Here is a 24,056-nt window from a genome sequence, read left to right as displayed (position 1 = left end):
AACAATAAACATCACTAAGTTAATTGGGTGGGTCTGTGTACTTGGCTCCGGAGCAGTCTTGGCGTAAGTGTGGATGATGTGCAAATCAAGCGCACTGCACTTTTGATTATTGGCTTTTTCTATGCATTCATTGCTATAATCCCAGTGTTTTCTCTTGGATTCACACGTATACACACACAACTGTGTCAAATCAAACTCTTTACCTCTGCATATATGCAAACAAATTGCCTAGATCCAGTTCAGCTGTGAAGAGCGCCTGCAGCAAACGGAAGACATTGTAATTCCAGTACGAGTCATGCGCTCCAGATTGCCAAAACCCCGGCGGTGTCTGCTGTCTCCCGTCTCACCTTATTATTTCCGCCTCGGCCTGCCGCCGCTGCTGTGACCCCAGGTAGAAGTGTCCCTGTTGCCCCCGCGGTCCGGACCCTGGTTTCACCTGCCCTGGCTCGCTCTCCCTCCCTCCCCCTGTCTGTTTACATTCACACACAGCACAGCCTACCCCTGTCAGCCAGCGCTGCTCGGCCAGGCCAGACCAAACAGATCAGGTTGCCTTGGTGTCACTCGTCCCTCTCTCTGTCATAGGCCTGCTACCACCACAGCTCTCTCTCTCTCTCTCTCTCTCTCTCTCTCTCTCTCTCTCTCTGTCATAGGCCTGTCTACCACCACAGCTCTCTCTCTCTCTCTCTCTCTCTCTCTCTCTCTCTCTCTGTCATAGGCCTGTCTACCACCACAGCTCTCTTTCTCTCTCTCTCTCTCTCTGTCATAGGCCTGTCTACCACCACAGCTCTCTCTCTCTTCTCTCTCTCTCTCTCTCTCTCTCTCTCTCTCTCTCTCTCTCTCTCTCTCTCTCTCTCTCTCTCCTCTCTCTCTCTCTCTCTCTCTCTCGTCATAGGCCTGTCTACCACCACAGCTCTCTCTCTCTCTCTCTCTCTCTCTCTCTCTCTCTCTCTCTCTCTCTCCTCTCTCTCTCTCTCTCTCTCTCTCTCTCTCTCTCTCCGGTCATAGGCCTGTCTACCACCACATCTCTCTCTCTCTCTCTCTGTCATAGGCCTGTCTACCACCACAGCTCTCTCTCTCTCTCTCTCTCTCTCTCTCTCTCTCTCTGTCATAGGCCTGTACCACCACAGCTCTCTCTCTCTCTCTCTCTCTCTCTCTCTCTCTCTCTCTCTCTCTCTCTCTACCACCACAGCTCTCTCTCTCTCTCTCTCTCTCTCTCTCTCTCTCTCTCTCTCTCTCTCTCTCTCTCTCTCTCTCTCTCTCTCTCTCTCTCCAACACCACAGCTCTCTCTCTGTAGACCACCATAGCTCTCTCTCTCTCTCTCTCTCTCTCTCTACCACCACAGCTCTCTCTCTGTCAACCACAACAGCTCTTTCTCTAAACCACCATAGCTCTTTCTCTCTCAACCACCACAGCTCTCTCTGCAATGTGTTTTCTTATTGTTGCCCTCACCTCGGCTGTGACTACAGTGTGAAGAGACCAGCCTATGCACTACTTCACACAATGGGGGATAAATGGGGTAACTTGCTGTCATTCAGGGTATAATGTTAAAAATGTTACATGTTTAGTGTTTGTTTAGCGTGTGTGTGTCTGTTCTCTGTGGCACCGTATCACACGTTCCCCTCACCACATCGCAGGTCCTTTCTCCCCATATATTTCTGCTGTATTTTTTTCTTTTTTTTCTACAATCTTCTTGCAAAGTATGCCTTCTCTCTCCATCTCCCTTTCACCTTCCCCCTCTCGCTCTCCCTTTCACCCTCACTCTCTCTGTGTGTGTGAAGAGAGGAGAGGTGTTGGCAGGGTGCCAAGGGAGAAGAGGGCCCCTGCAGGCGGGGAAAGGGAGAGGGATTGGGGGAAAGAGGGTGGGATTTTAGGGAAAGGAAGACGGCCAGCATTTCAGTTTCCCTGAAACCATGTGACTGTGTGTGTGTGTGTGTGTGTGTGTGTGTGTGTGTGTGTGTGTGACTGACTACCGGTGGTCTCCAGTCTCCACCGTCCTCCTCATCACTCTTTTCACCTAAATAGCATTGATAATATCCTTATTGTGCGTAATGTGTTCCAGATGCCATGAGGTAATGGAGTTAAACTAAAAGGGTTAAGCAAGTTAATGGTATGTTTTTACTAATGTTCTGGCAGGCCTTTGTTTTTTGGTAGCTTAGACTTGGCTTAGCCTTTCTCTTTTCTTCTCTTTGGAAGGCTGTGGGTTCCACAGCTCTATCGGTAACAGTGGGAAGTCTGGAGAGGTCCAGAAAGTCCATGTCTGGATTTCCCTTTTGCACACGTGCCGCGTTGAAGGTACATGGTGTACTCTTGGAGACGGCATGGGGGGGGGGGGGGTGCTGTTGGATTTGAATCAACTAAACATGTTGCATCAAGATCCATAACATGTCCATAACATGGTTCTTGGAAAGAGTTGCATGTAAAGTGATAGGAAATGTGACTGCGATTGCTGATGTCCGTTCATTTGTCCGTCCGTCTGTGTCTTCCACCCCCCCCCCCCCCCCCCCCCCCCCTGCCAACTTTTGACTTTTAAGTTTTGGCCTTAAGTTTCCTCTCTCCAAGAATTCCCCTTAACATGATGTGTTCCAGAATCCCACGGATTCAGCCTTCCCTGGACGATCGAATCTTCTCCGCACAGCCTGGCATCACTGCAGTCTACAGCGTGAGTAACCGCATATCTAACCTCCCCCTCTTAACCCTTTCACTGCCACACGACAGAAGGTTAACCCTTTACTATCACACAACTGACGGTCGCCGGGTTAACAGGCTGTTGTGTGGCAGTGAAAGGGTTAACCTGTGAATTGTCGCAGTGGAAGGGTTAACTGTTTTGGTAGTGCGGCAGTGAAAGGGTTAACGCACACACACATTTACGTGAACCCCGCGGTCCAACATGAATGAATAACGAATATATGCGTGCATTCACATCTACTGTACATGTATGGATACACATAATGCAGTATAATCACACAGACCCAAGTCTGAGCCCTGGCTTGTTTTCACCACACACTTCACACTGGTCTGTCTCTGTCTGCATTTGGTAACACTTGTTAACACTAACATTGCACATTTCTCCCAGCTTGTAAATGATGGCTGGCTCAGTGCACACCACAGCCGTGTGTGTGTGTGTGTGTGTGCGTGTCCGTCCTGCGTGCACACAAAGGAGAGGAAGGAGAGGGAATGCTTTGTTCTTGTCCGTCACCTGACCTCTGAAAGCCTACTGGGGAATGCTGTCGGTGTCTCACTCATCATAAGTCATTATCACACACCGTGTGTATGTGTGTGTGTGGACGGGCACTACTAGTGAGGACCAAATGTCCTCGCAAAGCTATATGGATGAGGTAAATGTGTTAAGTCAGGTCATCCTAGTGTGTGTGTGTGTGTGTGTGTGTGTGTGTGTGTGTGTGTGTGTGTGTGTGTGTGTGTGTGTGTGTGTGTGTGTGTGTGTGTGTGTGTGTGTGTGTGTGTGTGTGTGTGTGTGTGTGTGTGTGTGTGTGTGTGTGTGTGTGTGTGTGTGTGTGTGTGTGTGTGTGTGTGTGTGTGTGTGTGTGTGTGTGTGTGTGTATGGGGTTGTCTCCTCACACAACCCTACTGGACTGAGATGACTCCAGTCAGTGGGCATATCGTGTGTAGAGCAACAAGCCGTGTTGAGCTGTGCTCAGGCCCCCGCTGTGCTCTACACTGCCTCTATTCACCTGCAGGGCAGGCCTCTGTGCGGGAGGGGGTGTGGAGAGTAGTGCAGAAAGACACCACTTCCTTTGTTCATCCTTACATTATCTTACACATTGGTCTGCTTGATTATGATATTGTTACGAGCTGGCTCAAGCTTGCAACAAGAAAGGGAGACACAGGCACAATTTAAGAAATAACAAAAGGAGTTTATTTAAATATACTATAAAAAATAACCAAAAGAACAAAATGTCAGCCAATAGGGATGAGTAGCGTGTGTAAGCAGTGCATGGAGGAGAGTGCATGTGCAGGATGAATGTTGGAAGTGTAAAAACAAAGGCAGGCTTCTAAACATACAAAAGTAACCAAAAAGGTGGAGCGAGGAAGCCAAGACCAAAGGAAGCCTCCTTGTATCGAGGCCTGGGACACACCGGCCCAGGTGTGCCCCAATTTCCCTGATGACCCTCCCCAGCTCTGCTCTGCCAGCTCCACCCACCAATCCTGTGAGACAAGGACATGAGCAGAGCAAGCAAGCAAACAGTGTGGGGGAGGGGCGTCACAATATTGAGAGAATAATGACACACACTTTGTGATTGTAATTATTATTTCTGTCTTCTTTTACACAGAATCAATGAGAGTTCACTAAACAAACACCAACTAAATACCCCTCGCCATTTTAAACACCTATGTTCTATTAGCAGATTTGTAGCTCACTTGTGGAAAAACAGGTTCATCAGCAAAAACAGATTTCCTATTTCTTTTTTTTATATATATATATTTTTTTACTGTTTATCACAAATAAATCTATGTTGAGTGTGATTTATTTGCAATGGTTTCACTGAACAATAGATAATGCAGCCATCGGTGAAGGCAAGTGTCTCAATCGTGTGTGATATTGGATTTTGTAGTGAATTGCACAGGAAGGTCGGTTCTTGATGGTGTAGGTCAGGGTATTATTATTGATCTACCGCAACATTCTAGTGCTCAGAACAGGGCAGGTTTTGTTGGCCGGACGTGTAGGCTTGTTTTGGGGGGTGGGCTGTAATAATGATAACAAGCAGTGGAAACGAGCCGCTCTCCTGGAAGACTGGGCTTGTCTGTGCGAGGAGTCACTGGGTTCATATACCCTACCCCCCCCCTCCTTTCCCTTGTCCTTATAGCTCCTATATGGCCACTCGCTACCCCTCCCCCACCCGTCACTCTGTATGTCTGTGGAGTCCGTCATTGGCTCGGAGCAGAGCAGGCTCCTCCCCTGGCAACAGCAGTTAGATTAGCTGCCTTATCCCAGGTCAACCGAGGGAAGTGGGCCACACAGACGGATAGAGAGAGAGAGAGAGAGATACAGCAGGGATTGATAGAAGCTGCCCGGAATATAGCCTGTAGCCTTTTGTTGGGATATTGAAAAAATAGTGGTCTTTTATTGAAAGGATAGAGGTGTTAGTCATCTAGTTAGCCGTCTCGTGGAGCCTGTGGAGCCGCTGGAGAGTAGAGGTGGGTTGCCCCGATTGCCTGGCTGTCTCACTGCCTGCTTGCTTTTGGCCTGCAGCGTTTCCCCTCTGGTGTGCCAGGCATGCCAGCCTAAAGCTACAGCAACACTGCACCTCATACACACTGTGAGCTATAAGACATGGGGTCAAATCCTCATCCTTGCAAAATGATCAGATTGTGGTGGCTTTGACCGTGCCCCTCCATGGGCCTGTATCGATGAAGCCTGTTCAGTGCTACTCAAGCAGTCCATTGTGCTCGGTACATTCAAAACGATTGCAGATTAATGGAGATTTGAACGTGTTTCTTATTTAAAAATGTTTTACCCAGTTTTGCACCATGAGGCAAAACATAAACATCCTTTGCACAGCATGGTTTGGCACAGCAGGGGCCACAGGAGAGGCCGGGGCCCCAGCTCAGCAGGCGACCGCATACAAGCACAGCTCGGCTCTCTCCACCTCTGCCCACATATGGGAGCTAATCCCCAATGCTAGAGCGCTTAATATACATGCTTCAGCAGAGAATCCTGCTACTGCTCCTCCTCCTACTACTGTAGGCTACTGTATGTGTGTGTGTGTGAGTGATTGTTCTCTATGTGGTGTACATCAGTCTAACGTGCGTTCTCCTGCGTGTCATGCAGGTACCCAGGCACGCTGGCCCTCCTTACACTGCTCACGACATCACAAAGGGACACCCTAACTTGGTGGGCACTCCGCCCGGTCATGGCCACTCTCCGGCGCTCGCTCAGGTATCAATACCCACAGCTTCCCCGTATCGCTACCCTAAGGGCTGGGAGACAGGCGGAGGGGTGAGTTTGTCCTGTGTGTCCGCCGTCATCCTCTTTGTCTTCAACATTTCAGTCTCGTCTCTTCTGTCCTTCTCTGTCTTCATGACCCATTTCTTTACATCTTTATCTATTTATTCATCGCCTTCTATTTCAAGTTCTATGCATTTGCTAATACAGAAACAAGCTGTATGTGCACAGGTGTGTTGTCATTTAATGAATATACTGCAGGATTGTACTGTGGTGCACCTGCGTCCCATGTGCAGCTGCCCATAGTGAAAAGTGAAAAAAAACAATTCTTAATAATTAATATTTCGCACGACATCAGCGATTTACAAACTGCTGCAGTGCACTCTCCCCTGTTTTCTCGGAGGAAGTCTTCTAAATAAAGGGTTAATCAATGAATCGCAAAGACAGCAAGTCAATTGCATTGCTGCTGTGATCCTTGAGTGTCTTACTGTTGTCACACACACACAGTAACCCCCAGTGACTCAGCCTTTCTGGGAGTGTGTGATTATACACTGAGGAACTCAGTGGATCCTGTGAGTGTCCCTGGCGTGGCCAACAAGGCCCCCTGCCTCACCCTAAAGCAGCTTCACTCGCTCACCAGGCTCCTATAAATAGGGCTATCAGCCGGGGCACAAACTTTCATTATCACAGCCATACCAGCACTGGATCACAGGAAAGCAAGTAGAGCTTCTTAAAACCCCCCTCTGCCTGGCTGCACACGCGGCTCCTGGGAGGTGTAGTCCTTCAGCGAGACACAATCTGTCCCATACACTTGGTAGAGGCTTTCCTCTAAAGCTACTAATGGAGCCAAGAGTGTAATACATTTTGAACATGGCTGCCCCTATTGGAACCAATGGGAACCACATCTATTATGAGCAACAACAAAAAGAAAACCCCTATTTGGCGACATCCACTCCAGATTCAGGCTAACATTCCTGTTGTCTTTATTGCATTACTGAAGAATGTCGGTTGACTTGTCAAAATATGAGCCAGTCTTGTGAAATTACCAGAATTTAATCATAACTACCTCCTCTTAACCTGTAGTCTTAACGTATAACAATGTACTGTATGGTGGCCATGTACAATAACATATATATATATTTATCTATCTATATGAATATATCTGCATGTATTCCTGTTATATATATATATCTGTATATATCCCATACCTACTCTTATTAGTTATACCACTGGCTTACTACCATAGTGTATTATTCTTGTATCTCTGTACATAATAATAATACTACATATAGTCATGCATAATACATACATCTGATTTAGCATATTTACTCAGTAGCTATGCTATATATTACATTTAATCACTTGTACACGGTATATTATTAATGCACTTTACTGTTGCACTTTTTACTGTACTTGTGCTGTACGAAGACACTACATTTTAATCTAATCCAGGGGTGGCCAACCAGTCAGAGACTAAGAGCCACAAAAATTACTGTGGTACCACAAAGAGCCACACCATATCCAGCGTTTCTCAACTTTTTTTTCAGTCACTGCACCCTTCATGTGTTTATAGGTCTCACCCTCTGGCATCTGAAGTTGCTAATGTCTTTTTTATTTGGGCCTCACAGGCTTAAAAGTACCCTGTGAGACCCACGGTTGCAAAATTACAAAATCACTTTTAGCCATTAAAAAAAAAAGTCTGTAAATGTTTATTTAAAAAATGTTAAGCACATGTATAGTCAATTGGTCCTGTTCAGCCTCACAATGCTATTTGATAGTAAATGTGTTTATATGTCCCACCCTCTGGCCTCTGAAGTTGCTAATGTCTTTTTAATTTGGGCATCACAGGGTTAACCTCTTAAGTCCGAGATATACAGTAAAAGTGTATATTTTCAGCATTACGTTTGTTTACCAATGATTTTAACTGTTATTAGTGAAATATAAGATTATAGAAATCTCAGGGCATTGAGTCGGAAACCGGCGCATATTGACAGGAGGAAGTGGAGCAGCCAAAAGTGAGTGTAGTCTTTTGAAGGAAGAGACTCAGGGCTTTCGAATTTCGAAAAACTACCCTACCCAGCTCACGCCAGCCCCTGTCAATCATCTTGACTTCTGGATTTACTTTTTTAATTTCTCAATTTTTTGGATTATCCCACAAACCTGAACGTTATTGCCATAAAACAGAAGGCAGTTCGTTTCTCTACCTTCTGTGAACGTCTAGCAAACAACAGTGTTGCAATATGATGAAAAATGGTGGAGAAATTTACATTATAAAAAAGATGGCAGAATTCAGTACTGTATCTACAAATAGATTTTTTAAATAGAATTGATATTCTCCCTTGGTTTGAAGAGCCACACATTGACTGGCAAAGAGCCACATGCGGCTCGCGAGCCGCGGGTTGGCCACCCCTAATCTAATAACGAGTGATAGCTGTACGTCTCCCAGCCGCTATCTGACTTCTTCCTCCTTTCTTTCATCCCCCCCTTTTCCTTTTCTTCACCTGCCAGTCGCCATACAACCCCATACAGAACGCTGGCTCCGCCCCTCTAGTGTATTCTCCTCAGACGCAGCCAATGAATGCACAACAGCAGAGTCGCCCGGTGAGTGCCCCTCCCTCCTGTGCCCCATGGTTTTCTAACAGGTCTGCGTTGGAGAACCCAAACAGATCGTGTTGCACTGTAATCGGCACGGAGGATCGCAATGTTGTTAAGTTGGCGATGGACATCATGTTTTGTAATGTCATGGAAGCTACTGAACTGTTGACTGACCTCAATGTAGTTTGGGTAGCGATGTATATCGGAGCAGCATAACTGGACCACATACCACTTTAACATAACCTTTAATCAGAGAAGGACCACATACCACTTTAACATAACCTAGAGGTCAATGGGTCGAGGCTTGAATACTGGAATACACAAACGTCTTTTCTTTTTTTTTTTTTTTTTTTTACTTTAGATACTTAAGTACATTCAATAGCATAATAGCAAATACTTCTCTACTTTTACTTAAGTAAAGGAACTGTTTACTTCTCCACCACTGTTAACTCTTTCAGCGCCAGAGGCCTAGCCCATCTTAGTTCCTACTGCGCCACCACTCTAAGAGATGCGTGGCGGTTTTTGCAGGGCTATATCTACCGTATATTCTATATTATAGCTATGGATACAATACTATGGCTCATTTGACATCAACTATCCATCGTTCAATATGTGAAAAAGAATAAATTTTTTCATGTATACGTTTGCGTGCTATACCCTGGTGAATAAAAGTATAGTTTCAGAGTGATCCTGGCCAATTCCAGGAAACGACGCTATGAAGCAATACGTGAATTTTACTAAAAGCGTTGGCGTTGCTCGCCTGGACACGCTACTATTTCCAAATCAAATGTATATAATAAAGGTATTATGTTTCATCATGAATGCATGAAAGGGGGGGGGGGGGGTCGTCACCAACGGCATACGTTCTGGAGTACGTTACACATGGTTGCAACGATCAATGTGAAATCATGGTTGGATCAAAGCAGGATTGATGTCATTTTTTTTTTATCCACTTTTTCTCCCATTTTCTATATTTTCTCCCATCCCAATTTCGTATCGTCCAATTCAACCCTCCCCTGTCACGGACGCTGTTTCTTGCCTCCCACAAGCCGGCTGCAATGTGGACTAAGTCATACATAGCACAAGTCCCCTCCGGTACTTGAGGTAACAGCAGTCGCATCTTTTCACCTGCGCAGCTCGATCTCTCAGTGGCGAGGAGTAACGCGTGGGAGGCTCACGCTGCCCCCGACACTTCCTGATTCTACTGCGCAGGCGCACCAACCGACCTGTAGGAGTCGCTGTCCACAACGCCCGATCCCCACCCATCAGTTTCCCACCCCCTAATACGGCCAATGTGTATTAGTACGAACGACCAGCTAAACTGAAAGCAAATGTGGAGCGCTGGGCTTGAACTGACGAGCCCAGCGTCTCCAGCATTTCGTGGCGAGTGCCTTGCCCACTACGCCACGTAGCCGCCCAGCAGGATTGATGTCATATAGTCCTTACCTTCACTAGGAGGTACCCCAAAAAGAAAATTCCAATTGTCTGATCGCGATTTCCAGTATTGGTGTCCATCGTGTCGCCAACATAATCCACCACAACACATACATCGGGGCATTTGACGTGTTTCAATGCCATCGAGTGAACCGCTAGACTCGCCTGACCAAGAAAACTGTGCCCGGAGACATTTGAATGTAACACCATGTGTGAAAAAAAGTTTTGAAGGGTGGGCGATACTGCCACCTACCCGGATGCGACTGGTATTGCACTCTAGCGATCTCAGAGTGATTCCCTATGGTAACCCCGAGGTCCGTGTGAAAGAAATGAATAAAAATATCGAATAAAAGAAATAACGATAAACGAGAGTTGTTTGATGGAGGTTTTAGTGACCACTCAACCTCTCCTAACTGCTACTAACTATTTTATGTAGCAGATTAGCTATCATAACTACAATTAATATATTTTAGATTCCCAGGCTCTTCAACTGAAAGGTCTCCAGGAGCTAGTATTAGGGGTTTAACTATACACTCTGCTAGGGCTGTCCCTGACTAAGGATTTCGATGGTCGACTAGGATTGGCCAAAATGTGCCGTTAGTCGACTATTGTTCGACTAAAAAAAAGTATAATATTTAAATATTATTATTATTATTATTATTTTTTTTTAATCATTCTATCATTATATTCGACTAATAGGTTGGCCAGTCGACTATGGCTCCTTTCGACCGATTAGTTGACTAATCGACTGATAGGGATCAGCCCTACACTCTGCTCATGATTCAGTTCCAATCGCAATACTTGGCTCAGGATTCTGTTTGAATCGGGTCAAGGAAAATAAAACTTATTGATCATCTCTTCATAAAACGTCTTCTGTACTTCTCACAAGCTCAGTTGCTAGCAAGCGTCTTGGTAGCTATTAGCTAACCAGTGCTTCGGTCATGTTAATGTTAAGTTAAAAGATGGAAAGAAATATAACGTCACTACACCTACTAGGGATAGGCGTGAGTTATCGATTACTCAAGTACTCACTGTTTCAACTGAACTCGAATCTCGCTCCGAACTCTTGCTTAGCTTTATCTAAAAGATAAAAACAGCGGTTCATGTTTGCATTTCCAAATTGTGCCAACAACAACATGTTTGCCCACTTTGCGTAGCGTTCATAGACTATCAATACGGACATGCTGAAGACACTTTTTTATTAAGAAATATGCCGTGGAGGTATTGTTATTACAAATGCCTGTTTTGACTGACAATATGCATTAATCATCGGGTATTGCTGCTGCCATGCTCTTTAAGATGCATTCTAAAATTAGCACTACTTGAGGAATTCATACGAGTACTCGATCTGGGGAAACATTACTCGTCCCCATCTCTACCACAATGTTACAGTTTCTTCAAATTGCTTGCTGTTCGGTGATTATTAGCCTCCCCTTCTGCTACCGGCCACAGGGTTGATTGTTGTTACCACTGTAGTAAAGCCAGCAGCCAGCAGAAACGTTGTCACTTCCCGGTTTGCCACAGAATTGCTTTCAAAATAAAAGTCAGTCCCTTTTCAAAACCAAGTATCCAACAATAGGATCGTTGCAGTCCTGTATTGTCCCATTTTAGTATCGTGATGCACCTTGTCTCCTAACTAATATAGAATCTTTTTCACTTTGATTAGTCCAGCAAACAGCCTTGCAAGCTAGGCTGCACGGCAGAACGAATGAATTAAACGTTTATTTTTGAACATGTATTCTCCACATTCCTCCAAACAAATCACAATATAAAGCTCCGTCAAACAGAACAATCATAATGAAAAAGAAATTATAAACAAAAAGTCAAGAGCAATGTAGTTAGTTAGTTGTCATGTTCAAAAAAGGAGTAGAGGGAAGCTAAGCTTATTGATCCCTACCCCCTTACATTTACATTTTTTGTATGCAATGTTTTGAGTTGCTTGAGTATACTCGAGTACATCATGCGATCAATCGATCTGGATTTTTTTTTAAATGCCCATCCCTAATATCGTCATGTAACTCGAGAACCGAGGCACGGATTTGATAAAGTGGGGTGGCGTTCAAACATCAACAAGCAGATCTTTAGAACGGTCAGTTATATGTTAGGCGAAAAATGCAGCCCAGAGCTGCTAGACCAGGGGTGGGCAACTTTGTATATGGTGAGAGCCACTAAATTTCCACACTCAATCTGGGGGGCCGCATTGTTTATCGGCAGTCCCGCCAGTAGTACCCCATCACTCAAATAGCCCATAATAGTTACAGATGTGATAAATAAGGCATATAAACTATTATAATTTGTTGTAACTTTGTTTTTATTCCATTTCAAACGCATTTAGTAATGCTTAATTTCAACTTTATGAATTTATAAATACAGCTGAATTTGAAAGTATTGCTGTTTAACCCAAATATATACAAAAATGACAAATTATAATTAAGGCTTCTATTAAAGGGGAACTATCTTATAAATGGCCTTTTTCAGTGTTTAGCATTGTTTCCTAGCTATGTGGACTTATATTAATATGATCTATGTCTCTAATTATCATATTGGCGCATTCTTCCAATTCTCCTCTCACAATATTCACCCTCACTGAACTGAGTCATCTAAAAATGTGATGATTTGTGATGTCAGAAAGACACCGCTGCATGATAATGTTCAGGCGGCGCAGTAACTTACCATTGTGGTTGGAGCCCAGCCTCAAAACGGCTTAAGATCTTGAGGTAGAAAAATGCTGTTTTTGAGGACTTGATTAGAAATACAAAACAATGAATTAAAAAAAAATTTAAATTACAGAGGTGTTCCATAAACTCACAGGAATTGTGTAAAAGTGCCCAAATAGTGAAAGAAATAGTAAAATAGTTCCCCTTTAAAATAAATGTATGAACTTAAAGCCCACTGCTCAACAAACACAAAGCAGCATTCCTGCTGCATTTCACTACAACAGTAAATCAAAAGTGCAATAATAAATGATTTTGTTAAATGCATAAACTTTTATCCTGCTACTAAACAAAACATTCCTGAGTGCCTCCCATTGACCCTTTATCAAACTGGCATGACATTCACCCTCCCCCACAGTGGGTCAATAATGGTTCTGTCTTTAATGAGACACTTGTGGTCTCTACTGTTGGCGCACAATAGAAGGAATGTCAACTTCAATGTTTGTGCATGCGATCTGCATCAGATGAAATAACGTTTCATTTTTGTACATCCGTGCGCGTACTTCTGCTCAGAAAAGTGCTGGGACGGCGTGGTACCGCGTGGCATGACCACTGCACCCCTGATTATTAGTGACCCACAATAGATGGAAATTATGTTAGCGAACTTACCTGATGTATAATGCAGTGCAGCATTGGACACTCAACGCCACTCTGCCTTAGAAGCCCGGCGAATCCTGTGTGTTTTCCTTTCATTGCGGGTGCTCCATCGGTAACAACAGCGGACAGTTTATCAAACCCCCCATATTGCTGCACGGCACTTTCAACAGTGTTGAATATGTCCACACTAGAGCTGACCCCTATTAGTCGAATAGTCGACTAATCGATCGAAAGGAGCCATAGTCGACTGCCAACCTCTTAGTCGAATGCAAAAAAAATAAAAATAATAATATATATTTTTTTTTTATATAAATATTGGCCTGGGGCCACATGGAGCGTCGGTGAGGGCCGCCAGTTGCCCCTCCCTGTGCTAGACGCTCGTAAATTGCCATGACTTTCGTGCACAGGCATGCAAGTTAAGAGGTTAAAGAGGTTACACAAATATACATTGAAATATACACTTTTTTTTAGTGCCTGTATATGCAGAGTTATATTGAACATTTATGAAAATTATCTTGTGGGTTGGTTTTATTGCTTTTAGATTGAGCACAATGATGAATGTAGTATGCAGCTCTTTGATGATTAAATACATTATATTGTTAATTCTATAACATTTTGCATAAAAATAAATCTCAGATTGGTACACTGTACCGGTAGATATGAAATGTTCAGGCATAGTTATTGGTCCATCCCTAATCAGTTGTACTTAAGTTGACTGTTTTCTCCTTAATTCCTTGCTTGTAAATTAACTAATGGTATATATAGATAGGTGTATATATAGCCTGTACATGTAGGCCTATTCAAGCATCTTGCTTGGCTCCTGCTCAGCCCCTTTGTCATCAGAAATGGACACTTGAGGACAATATCATCATACAGTAAATATTCTACTTAATTTAGTCAATAAATACAACATTCAATCAATAAAGTAATTAATATTGAAGTCGCTGGTCATTAAAATATTTTAACTATCCAAAGGACACTTAAGTATTGAGTTTTAATGTACATTGCAAGACATTCCACATGTCAGGGGCACAGAAGCTAAAAGCTGATGTCCCAAGTTCAGTGTAAACTCTGGGGGTTTGAAGTGTGAGCCAATCATTGGAGTGAGTATTATAAGGTCCAGAGAGGACCAGTCCAATAATGAAGTCACTTGGGGGAAGATCTCAAACAATGGCTTTATATAGAAAAGAATGCCACTGCAAATCACGTCTCTCGGCCAATATATAGAGGAAATATATGAAACTGATGTGGAGCTGTGATGCTCTGCGAGGTTCTGAATTGTATTTCCAAGCTTCTTTGCCAAGTGTTGCTCATCTTGTCGTTCTCTCCTTTGCTCTCTCTCCTCTCTCTCTCCCTGCTTTGCCCTCACCGCTGCAATCTCCTCACTGGACCTTTCCACCCACCAGTTTGCCACGGGCCCTCGACCAACCCACCATCAGGTAATTTACCCCCCCCCCCCCCACACACACACACACATCAAAGCAGTTGGCTGGTGATTGGCTGCCAAGCGGCTGCCTGGGCCCTCGGTGGAGCGAGTAGCCATGTTCACATAGGATGTGTCCCGCTAATGATTAGGAGGTTGTTGAACTGAAATTCCTCACATCGTCTCTCCCTGCTTCCCCTCTCGGAGCATGTCGGAGAGAGAGGACGGAAGGTGTTTTTACCCTGTAATCTTCCCCGGAAAGAGAATGTGAGGAATAATAATGACGAGGTGCTGAGGACTAATGTTGCCTGGTATACCAGTAGTGGTACAGTATAGTGCTCTAGTGTGTTTTATTTGAGGTTTCATCCTAGATTTCATTACAATGTGTCTATTCTCTATTGCATGGGTTGACTATAAAAACCTCAACACTGCAGTAACAGGAGGCATACCGCAGGCATGTTTACAGCCATGGTAAATGGCTGCTTTTTTATATATCGCTTTTATCCAAAGCGCTTTACAATTAGTTACTCACATTTTACCCATTCACTCACACATTCACTCACACATTCACACACCGACGGCGGAGGCAACCATACAAGGTGCTTGTTTTGTTGTTAGCACAAACATGCTAGCTAGCTAACTGCCAGCATCTATGTAATGTTAGTAGGTTAGTAGTATTACAGCAGAAAACACCCAGCCTGATGAGATCACTCCTCTGTGTTTGGAAGCTGTTTGGACTTCCCTTGTTAAAAAGGCAAATCAGCAGTGGGACATTGTCTGTGGTCTTTGCATAGAGCAACTGAAATGTCATGTCACTATGAGTAATAATGAGGACCCACAGTCAAACTATACACCCACATGTGACCTCAACAAACACCTTGCCCTGCTGGTTTCCTGTCAGTTGGGATACGTCCTGTGAGTTTGTATCAGACATGATATATATATTGTCACAAACAAAGGTCTGATGACCTAACACAAATACCTGTACCGGGCTGTTGTGAAGCCAGCCCGTCCAGTGAGTGCTTTAACACATATCCCGGGTTAACTCGCCAGCGGTTGAGCGCCAGACCCGAGTTTTGATCCTTTGATCTTTTTCCTCTGATCCCCGTTCTAAATCATCACTCGGGTTTTGGCGCTCAACGGTTGGTGAGATAACCCGACTATACTCTGCTATGTCGCCAAAAGAGTTAAAGGTAGTAATGTATCCTTTCTAATTTAATTAGAAATATATTATCAGCCAGGGGTGGGAATCTTTGGGAATCTCATGTTTCAATTTAAATTCTTGGGGTGAAGATTCGATTTAAAATCGATTCTTAATTCATCACTATTATCTAGGCAATTTTTTACATTGGCTTCTAAATAGCTTTTTAACATTCGTGTTACAAAACTTGTGTATTGTTTGTCTTTTTGCCTGGTTAATCTAGGCAATATGTAAGATTTGGTGAGCTAAAGATTTATATATTGTTCGAACTGGTTTCTGGGCTTTCAATATTATTTCACAGGCACGCCTGGCATTACAATTACATCTTGCAACAATTACTGCTGCCATGATCACCTGTGACACTGGCAGTGACGCTGGCATGATGCGCCTTTATAGCCCATTTTGTTCCGAAATTCTCCTCAGCTCTTGTTCTCACCACTTGCTTGGTTCCTTCCTGAAAACATGCTTGCTGTTTGGGAGCTTTATCGTAGGGTAGACTGGTTTAGGAATTCAGGGCTCATGTTGGGTCCTGCAAGCTGTAGAACAGACTTCTCTCGGCTTCAGAGTCTCTTATCATCCAGTCTGTGGAAGATCTGGTACCCAGCTCCAGTGTTCATCCGTCTCTATGGCCAAGTCTCCATCCTCCCTCCTCTCAGTCAGCTGACACTTGGTCAAGAACTATCATTAGGTGAAGAAATGTGTTCATGGCAGGTGAATCTACCATGTATGTATATTGTTTTAGTATAACTGCTAAGATGGTTGGTTGAGACCATGATGTCTCGGGACAGAAACTCCCGTCTCGTAGTGACTTCCCGGTGTCTTCCAGTTTGTTGATCCATTTGTTGTAATGAACAGCAGCCGGGTGAGGAGGGTGAGGACTAGGGATGCACCGATCCGATATTGGTATCGGTATCAGCCGCCGATATCAGTAAAATAGCTGGATCGGGTATCTGTAAAAAAATATATATATATCGGATTTTCTTTCATTTTTTTTTTTTTTTTTAATAATAAATAAAATAAGAAATAACCATTCAGTACATTTATATCTTATGTGTTCATTTGTTACATTTAGTTTCACTAAGTTAGGAAAGTAATGTTTTAAGTCGAGCCTGATGTTGCCTTGCACAAAATAATGATCCCAGTCTCTTCCACACAGTGACAGTGAGACATACACAGTTTATTAATTGAATGAATGAAGTTTATTTTCTGTCTTTGTTTACAATAAATCAAAAACACACTTGTGATCCTTTACAATTCTTAACACTTTGACTGCCGGAAAACGCTTAAAAGCGTCATTCCCGGCCATGCTCAAGTTGCCAGAGGACAGCGTCCTTATATCAATATTTCAAAAATCTGCGATCGGATTCATATTTCCCCTCCGCTGGCCTGAGATCCACCAGGAGGACCCACTGAGCTCTCTGGCGGTTCAGGAGCGCCATCTGGTGGCCGATCGGCGCAATCGCCAAACAGGAAGTGCTATGGAGGTTGTGCTGGTCGGCCGTATTACTTCCGGGCACTCTGTTTGGCTACCGGGACTCGATCTCGACACAATACATAGCGATCGATTGCCAATAACTCGATAAACAACATGATTTGGACATATATACTATTATACAAGCTGGAAATGGACCCGATATTTCTACATACCATAATAGGTAAATGACTGTTCCACGCTCATCGCCCAACGGCGCGAGGAGGATACGGTAAGATTCAGCGTTATTTTTGATCGTATTCCATATAAACTGTTATGATGAACATATCACCCACACTAGATGAATGATATAACGCTGCCCACGGAATTATAAACGATCCCCCGCCCATCCGGTCATCATCAGATCATACGTAGATCATTCTAGAAGTACGTCCAATTGACATTTTTTATATCGCCCCGATTGCCATCAAACTGTATTTCATCATCAATATAATGCATTTGGGGCTATATATCACGTTCTGGAGAAAGCTGCAGAAAGAGATGAAAACATACTTATACATTAGACCAGGGGTGGGCAATTATTTTCCCCAGGGGGCCGAATGAGCAACTGAAAATATGTTGGGGGGCCGGGCCAAAATTCCAAACTCAATTATGCATAATATACATTTTATTTCTATATAAAAAGCAGTAAATGACATTGACCCCTGGTAAGAGTGTATGTTATTATTTGGCAATTAAAAGGTGAGGTTAGCTTTCAAAAATATCATTTATTCAAATAGAATTTATTTCCAAAATGATAAACAAAATGTGAAACATTAATAATAACAAAGGGCATTTTGAGTTTCATATACTATTGAAACAAGGATTTTCTTAGCTTTCTAAAGACATCACATCTTATAGCAAAAATAAACAAGACATGTCACTGAACTGTGTAAAGAAAAGTGTCCCAGTTTTGTAGCCTTTTTTACTTTACATGCCTATATTAAACATTTAATGTTTTCAGAACTGTGCAAAAAGTGTCCCATCAAGTGTCCCATTTCACTTGTTATATTTCCACATTTTAGTGTTCTTCAGTTCTTTTTTTTTTCATTCAGTGTGAGAAATCCAGTCTCTGTTGAGCTTTAACAAGTCCATCAAAGTCAGGTTGCATGTCTGAGGTGGAGATGCGAAGCACAGCTGCCAGATGTTCATCAGTGAGAGAGGATCTGTACCTGGACTTGGTAAACATCATGACTGAGAATGTCTGTTCACATATATAGGTGGATCCAAAGAGAACCAACATCTTCTGAGCATGTCTCCTAAGCGTATATTGTGCGTGTGAACGTTGACATGAAAAGAAAAAAGTAAAAAAAAAAAAAATACTAAAAAAAAATATATATATATATATATATTTAAAAAAAAAAAATTTATTATCATGTCATCTTTCGCGGGCCGGTCAGAATCATCCCGCGGGCCGGATACGGCCCCCGGGCCGTACAATGCCCAGGTCTGCATTAGACCATACTTTACTATGAATATGTGAATGAAAAAGTTTAACGTTGCTACACAATGAACAATACAGGACTTTGAATGGGCCCTAATAATGGCAATGTAGCAATAGAATTTAAAAAGTTATAGCCCTGCAAATAAGGGGAATTTCTCCATAGACAAATAGCGCTGGCAATCCACAGTCATTTTCCGGATTTCTGGCCGGCACCCATAGTGTTAAAAACAAAATATATTTTAATATATAAAAAGACAAACGTGGATAATTTTTATTTTTTTACTTTTTTGGAGAAAAAATTATTGGACAATGGGTATCGGATCGGTATTGGGCTATTAGCCGATAACCAAACCCAGGTATCGGTATCGGGACTGAAAAAGTCGTATCGGTGCATCCCTAGTGAGGACCCAACATCCCCACCTGAGTCTTACCCAACATGCTCACCTTCCGGATGTTGCCATGTTGACCGTTTTGACGTCACTATAAATAGCTCTCAGGGTGTCTGGTGTGATTTGCTGGCACTAGGGATGGGAATTAAAAACCCAGGTCTAGTTGAGAGAACCAGTCCCAAATTGTCTGATCTATCAGAATCGTACGCCTCCCGATCAATTCCTTTCATCGATTCCGGCATGTTGCACATCTGGAAACTTGCAACAAGTAGTTATAATAATAATAATAAATTCAATTTGTAACACACTTTATATTGTAACAATCTCAAAGTGCTACATGAAAGGAGATAAAGATAAAAAATTAAATGAATAAAAACTATTAAAATTAATAAAACAACTAATGAAATGGAAGAAACATTCAGATCAAAATCTAAAATAATTAAAAAACACAAGGCATCGATCGGTCCATTTAGGCAAATGCCTTGTTAAAAAGAAATGTTTTTAGTCATAGGAGTTATGGTGGAGAGTGTTAGATTCTGATCAATCGACCAGTATCACGTCTTCTTGTGTTATCATCTCTCCATCCACTCCCTCTGCGTTGTGTAATTTTAATGATCCTGACGTCTCATATACGGAAGGACGACGGGATGGGTTAATCGCAGAGACGAATCGCATCTGCGATCCTAAAGAGACAATGCATGCGTGTGTGTTCCGGTGTGTGTGCTAAACTAACCGCTGTGTGTACCGCTAAAAACATTGAGTGTCGTTGCATGCCGAATAAAGACCTCTGCAACAGGTCCTGCATTATTATATATTATTACAATCCTTATCTCTCCCTGTTAGTGCGATCCGCCACCATAATAATTCTCCACCTTCGTAAGAATTCGACACTTTGACGACGTACTACCTTACAAGGAAAAGCGTTGTTTATTTTCATAAACAGAAGCCTCAGCTCAGATGTTAACAGATTGTATTGTCCTTGACAAGTCTATTATTTTTTATTTTTTTTTTGTCTTTTTCCCCCTCCATTTTCCTCCGATTTTCTCCCATCCCAATGTTAGTCGTATGCCAATTCCCAGTCCCTTCCTGGTCGCTGCGCTTTACCCCCCACAGTCAGATCATTTGGGAGAGTGGAGGCTACCACGTGCTTCCTCCGACACACGTCCAGCCAATCACCGCTTCTTTTCACCTGGCAGCGCGGATTCTCATTGAGAGGGCGTAGCGTGTGGCAGGGTTTCCGTTAGAATTTTTTTTTGCAGGTCTGAGTGTCCGGTAGATTTCAATCTACCGGACAAATGGGATAAATTCCGGTCAGAGTTTATTGAGCTTAAAAACAATTGATATGCCTATATAAAGAATGACATCATCAAGGCATTTATAATATTTTAACTTAAAACTAGGCTACTTTTGCGTATATACAGTCATTAATATATTCCAAATAAAATAAGTCCCTCGAGACTTCGTGCTGCTGCCGACTTGAGGTGTCGGTGGGCAGTCTGCCCGACCTTAATAAACAGCAGTCTGTTATAATCACATTTTTATGAGCTAACGAATTCCGTTATATTGGACATTTATATTAATTATATCAAGCGAAGAACTGAACATTATCGTGGGTTTGCGTGATTTATATCTCCACCTCCCAACGACTTGGTGCTGGTCATAATGTCCGGTGAAAATAATTCCCTCTAAACACAATTAGATTATTTGAATTGTATTAAAATAGGCTAAAATTAAATAGCCTATGCGATGAACGAAACAATCATTTGTTTCATCGTTGCTTCACCAAGCAGCCGGTCTAATAATGACATTCTGTTGTCAGCGCGAGCTGGCTGCTGATATATTTACGTGAAGCATGGAGCAGCAGTGTTTTTAGGTCCGGTCTGGAAACCGCTCAGCAGCGCCCCCACCCAACAGCTGAATTGCCAATGGCTGAATTGGAGTACTGCACCCTGCCGGCCGGCAGATGGATGCTTCTCGCAAATATATCAGCAGCCAGCTCGCGCTGACAAGACAATGTCATTATTAGACCGGCTGCTTAATGATTGTTTGTTTCGTTCATCGCATAGGCTATTTAATTTTAGCCTATTTTAATACAATTCAAATAATCTAATTGTGTTTAGAGGGAATTATTTTCACCGGACATTATGACCGGAGAGATTAAATATGTCGGACTTCAACAGATTTTGCCGGTCAAAAACCGGTAATTACCGGCTAACGGAAACGCTGGCGTGTGGGAGGACCACACTATCCCCCTCACGTCCAATCCGCGCTTAGCAGGCGCCCCGACCGAACTGTAGGAGTCGCTGTTTACAACGACCCGGACCCACCCCGCCAGCTTCTCCCACCCTCTGATACAGCCAATTGTATCAGTGCAGACGGCCAGCCAAGCTGGTGACAACCCCGGAGCTGTGAGCCGGATTCGAACAGGCGAACCAAGCTCACAGCTCCGGGGCTGGTGACGAACGCAATCTCCGCTCGACCACCTAACCGTTGACAAGTCTATTCTAATGATCTCTCCTTTAACCCCGCTCGGGGATCCTCGCGGCCTGGTGGGTATTCCAGAAGCCTGTCGTCGTGGTCGTGCCACGTCAGTCCTCCCCTCCTCTCCCCGTGAGGGGAGGGGGAGGGGGAATCGCTTCCAAGTCTCTGATGGTTCCTCTCTCCTCCTACCCCCCCCCCCCCCCTCTCCGTGATGAGAGGAGGGAGTCTCTTCTGTGTGATCTCAGTCCTAGTCAGATTGTCGTCTGCCCTTAGTCGCTCTTGGTCTGGCTTACACCCGGAAAGAACTTGCTTTTCTATATTCTCGCCATAGCAACGACGGCCCGCCCCTCTCTTCTGGTTGTCAGGTGCCGCTGCCATGACAACCGCGTTTAACCTTTAGACACACATTCTTTTTTTTGTATTTAATTCTTTTATTATTTTTTAAACAAACGCATAAACAAACATGACAACACACGATAAGATATACAAGCATTAGTTGACAGTGCACATCCAATGAAATCACATTTTAGTTAATTGTCATATATAGGATATACCCTTAATACCTGTTATCAAAAAACCTACACACATATGCTCCAGCTCGTACCCCCCCCTCCCGGACCCCCCATTGGATAATCCATCCATTTTCCCTCGCTCCTAACCAGACATTACCATTATATGCTAGCTTTTATTTTCTCCACCACTTCTAACCACAATGTCATTTTGGATTCTGGATTCATTATAGACACACATTCTAAACGTTTCATTACTGTTTCATTCATGATGAACCTCTCTCCGCCCTGCTCTCTGTGCCCACACTCGCTGTTATCAATGTGTTCTAGATCGGAATGTCAACACCCCGCTCGCTGGCAGTGTGCTGCCTCCGAACCACCGTCTCCTGCTTCCACCACCGTCAACCTGCACATTTCTACCTCTCTGACCCGGCCCCCTTTAGATGCTCTCATCTCCCCCAATCTATACATCACATACATTGAAAAAACCCCAAAAACACCCGTTTCTTTCAAGAGGAAGAAATGAAAGTGTGGCTTCCTTTCACAAAGAGAGATAATGTAATAGTAATGTCTGTAAAATGATCATTTCCCAATTATATGCTTTGAATATTTCACACCGTTTCAATACTCGCTCGTTGCCACAATAACAATAATACCAGTTGAGCTTTCTCTCCTGCACTTCCACTCTGATAGCAACACACACACACACACACACACACACACACACACACACACACACACACACACACACACACACACACACAAAGCAACATTGAAAGGATTCTGCTGCCTGCCTTGATTCTCTTTATTGCCATGAAAGTATAGACTGTTTCTGAGTCGAGCAGGGCAGTTTGACAGTAGCTCTTCCTCAGACTGATCTGGAAGATTCCTTCAATGGGAGCGACTTGTTATAATCTTAAAATGCTTATGGATAACATCATACCTCGCCTATAGCATTACATTTATGTGTAATAAGTTGTGTTAAAATGTCAGCAATGTCAACAGAATAGCCTATATTTTTAGGTCAATAGACTAAATGAGGTAGGAGCTTGAAAAGAAAATCTAGTACCGTAATTCCTCTAATAGTAACCCCGGCTTGTATTTGTTTCAACTGTAGCGGATACCAGGCTTGTATTAGGAGGAGGCATGTATAAGAGAGAGGCCTATATTTCTAATTTTCAAACAGATCATAATGAATAAATCAACATTTTGTGTCAGTTTGAACCCAGTAAAATGTACTGGGTTCATTTATTGAAACCAAGTACTGTATGAAATACGGTAGTAAACAGTGCAATTACAGGTGGTCAAAAAAAGTAAAATAAAGTAAAATAGTGCAATCACAATACTGGTATAATAATAATAATAACTTCATTTTATACAATTCTGAGGTAGGCTTACTCTCTTGGTAAACATTAACACCATACCATTATATGGTATTTACTGCACAGCCAGGCCAGCATATAACAACAATAACAAAATATACCCGGCTTGTATTAGGAGGCCGGCTTATAATTGCTTAGCTCAACAGCGCACCCGGTCATTAATAGAGACCCGGTTTTTAATTGAATACCGGTTACTATTAGAGGAATTACGGTATATATATTTTATATAAACAATTATGTGCCCTTGCGAAAGGTATGGTTTTGCGTTTTTCTTTTGCTGGACCTGGAGGGCTTTTTTTTACCACACAGAAAATTGAAAAATAATCCGACAGAAAAGCAGAATCAATAATTGGTATCAATAAAATCGTATACAATTCCCATCCCAGGCGTGTGTGCGCGCACGCATGCACGCGTGTGTAGTGTGCACACACAGAGTGCATGCCCTGGCTGTTACAAACTGGCTGGGCTCTCTCTCTTGTGCCGCCACGGAAGTGGAGTCGAAAAGTAGATGAA

The 24,056-nt window shown here is 43.2% G+C and overlaps 1 protein-coding gene across 5 annotated transcripts in view; it reads left to right on the top strand.

The window, feature by feature from the left end:
- Positions 1 to 24,056, top strand: part of eif4g3a (eukaryotic translation initiation factor 4 gamma, 3a) — a 124,798-nt gene that overhangs the window by 15,494 nt on the left and 85,248 nt on the right. For 4 of the 5 annotated variants that reach the window (XM_084317433.1, XM_084317437.1, XM_084317436.1 and 1 more), the window contains exons 2-5: positions 2,561 to 2,660; positions 5,790 to 5,957; positions 8,412 to 8,504; positions 14,650 to 14,682. In XM_084317433.1, the coding sequence (XP_084173559.1) occupies positions 2,561 to 2,660; positions 5,790 to 5,957; positions 8,412 to 8,504; positions 14,650 to 14,682 (394 nt within the window). The remainder of the gene's footprint in view (positions 1 to 2,560; positions 2,661 to 5,789; positions 5,958 to 8,411; positions 8,505 to 14,649; positions 14,683 to 24,056) is intronic. The other variant, XM_084317435.1, reaches the window with a different exon arrangement.

This window comes from Notolepis coatsorum (genome assembly GCF_963971535.1).
Source record: "Notolepis coatsorum genome assembly, chromosome: 6".
Taxonomy (NCBI): domain Eukaryota; kingdom Metazoa; phylum Chordata; class Actinopteri; order Aulopiformes; family Paralepididae; genus Notolepis; species Notolepis coatsorum.
This window is presented reverse-complemented; position numbering and strand designations above follow the sequence as displayed.